General features: G+C 42.4%; 1 protein-coding gene across 1 annotated transcript; it reads left to right on the top strand.

Annotated features, from left to right (window-relative positions):
* Positions 1–874: 874 nt before the first annotated feature.
* Positions 875–1,747, top strand: LOC145800235 (uncharacterized). Its single transcript, XM_082889892.1, has one exon. It carries the CDS (start codon positions 875–877, stop codon positions 1,745–1,747), a length of 873 nt encoding a protein of 290 aa, XP_082746018.1.
* The last annotated feature ends 364 nt before the right edge of the window (positions 1,748–2,111 follow it).

Raw genomic sequence — 2,111 nt, 5'->3', positions numbered from 1 at the left:
CCAATGGAGCCGATCCAATGGAAAGGATTGTGGAAAGAGCTATTACCAGTTTCTTGCAAAACAATGGGTCACTAGAACATCGAGAAGGGACAACTACAATTAAACAGTTCCAAGACCTGAAACCTTTCACGCTCACAGGATGCTCAAACCCATTGCTAGCTGAAGCTTGGGTTAAAGAAATGGAAAAGATTTTTCATGCGCTACCCTACAAAAAAGAACAGAAAGTGTCCTTCGCTACTTTCACTTTCAAGAAAGATGTGCAGGAATGGTGGCTCCTTACCTTACAAAATGAAGAGATCGTGACTTAGGCAAGATTCCTAGAGTGTTTTATGAAAAGCATTTTCCAGAATCACTTCGGGAGCAGAAGGCATTTGAGTTCCTACACTTGAGGCAAGGAACAATGTCGGTGGTGGAATATGAAAGTAAGTTCACACGACTAGCACGATTTGCACCGTATGTTATTCCGACAGAAGCCCGAAAAGTAAGGAAATTTAAAGCAAGATTAGATGCGAAAATCAAAGATAGGCTTGAGGTTCTGAAACTACCAACCTATGCAGAGGTGGTAGATTGAGCATATATCGCCGAAAAAGGAATTAAAACCGCACGTTCAAGTGGAATGGGTCAAAAGAAGCAGTTTTGGGAACCAATTGGAGGATCAAGGGCAGCCCCACCAAAGAAAGTAAATCCCGAATCTACTAGCTAAATTGGTTTAGCCAACCAAAGTTTTACTATTCCCAAGGGTAACACCATTTTGAATTATTTGAGTTGCGGAAAGGCTCACAAGGGACAGTGCTATCGGGCAATAAGAGCATGTTATAGATGTGGCCAACTTAGCCATGTGATGAAAGACTGCCCAAAATTTGCCAACTCTATGATGGGTACCTCTGAACTAGTTCAGAAACCAGAAACTGCCACAGGAGAGAAGAAGGAACAGAGGCGCCAAGAGAGAGCTTTTGCGTTAGTACCCGAAAATTCCAATGCTACGGAGAACGTTGTGACAGGTACACTTTCTATTTGTGGTTACTTAGCTCATGTTCTCTTTGACTCTGGTTTCACTCATTCGTTTGTTGCACCCCACTTTGTTTCCAAGTTAACATCAACACCTGAACCATTGAGATATGCATTATCTGTGGCTTTTCCATTTGGTGTCTCCATGCTTAGTACAAAGGTATACAAGTCCTGTGTTATATCCCTAAAAGATGGAACCTTGTATGTAGATCTGATTCCACTTTGCATTAATAGTTTCAACATAATCTTAGGAATGGATTGGCTTGCTGCCAACCATGCCTCTATTGATTGTACGACCAAAAATGTCTTTCTTCGGTTACCCAATCAACGTGAGCTGGTCTTCGAAGAAACTAGAGTTTCTACCCCTTCGTATTTGATATCCTCCGTGATAGCCCAACGACTTTTGAGAACAAGTTGTGGTGGTTGTATTTGTTATGTGGTTGACGCTCAACAAATAGACCCAACACTTGATTCAATACCTGTCGTTCGAGAATTTCCTAACGTTTTCCCTGAAGACTTACCTAGTACCTTAGTTGATCGAGAAATCGAATTCATCATCGACACTCAACCCAATACACAACCAATCTCCAAAACCCCTTGCCGCATGTCGTTGACAGAATTGAAGGAACTAAAAACCCAACTCCAGGAACTCCTGGACAAAGGCTTCATTCGACCAAGTACCTCACCATGGGGAGCTCCAGTACTGTTCGCAAAGAAAAAGGATGGCACAATGAGGTAATGCATCGATTACCGGGAGCTGAACAAAGTCACCATCAAGATTCGATATCCCTTGCCAAGAATCGATGACTTGTTTGATCAACTTCAAAGCGCCTAAGTATTCTCCAAAATCAACTTGCGTTCCGGCTATCATCAACTAAAAGTCAAAATGGAAAGCATTGAGAAGACAACCTTCAGAACATGTTATGGGCACTACGAGTTTCTTGTCATGCCATTTGGCGTCACAAATTCTCCAGTGGCCTTCATGGACCTCATGAACCGAGTGTTCAAACCATATCTCGATGAGTTCGTCATTGTCTTCATTGATGACATTCTCGTATACTCTAAGTCACCAGAAGATCATGAGCGACACTTACGAGCAGTGC

This window comes from Camellia sinensis, chromosome 10, assembly GCF_055761805.1.
Source record: "Camellia sinensis isolate YWXY chromosome 10, ASM5576180v1, whole genome shotgun sequence".
Lineage (NCBI taxonomy): Eukaryota > Viridiplantae > Streptophyta > Magnoliopsida > Ericales > Theaceae > Camellia > Camellia sinensis.
The sequence above is the reverse complement of the archived record's forward strand: the minus strand, read 5'-3'. Positions and strand labels throughout refer to the sequence as shown.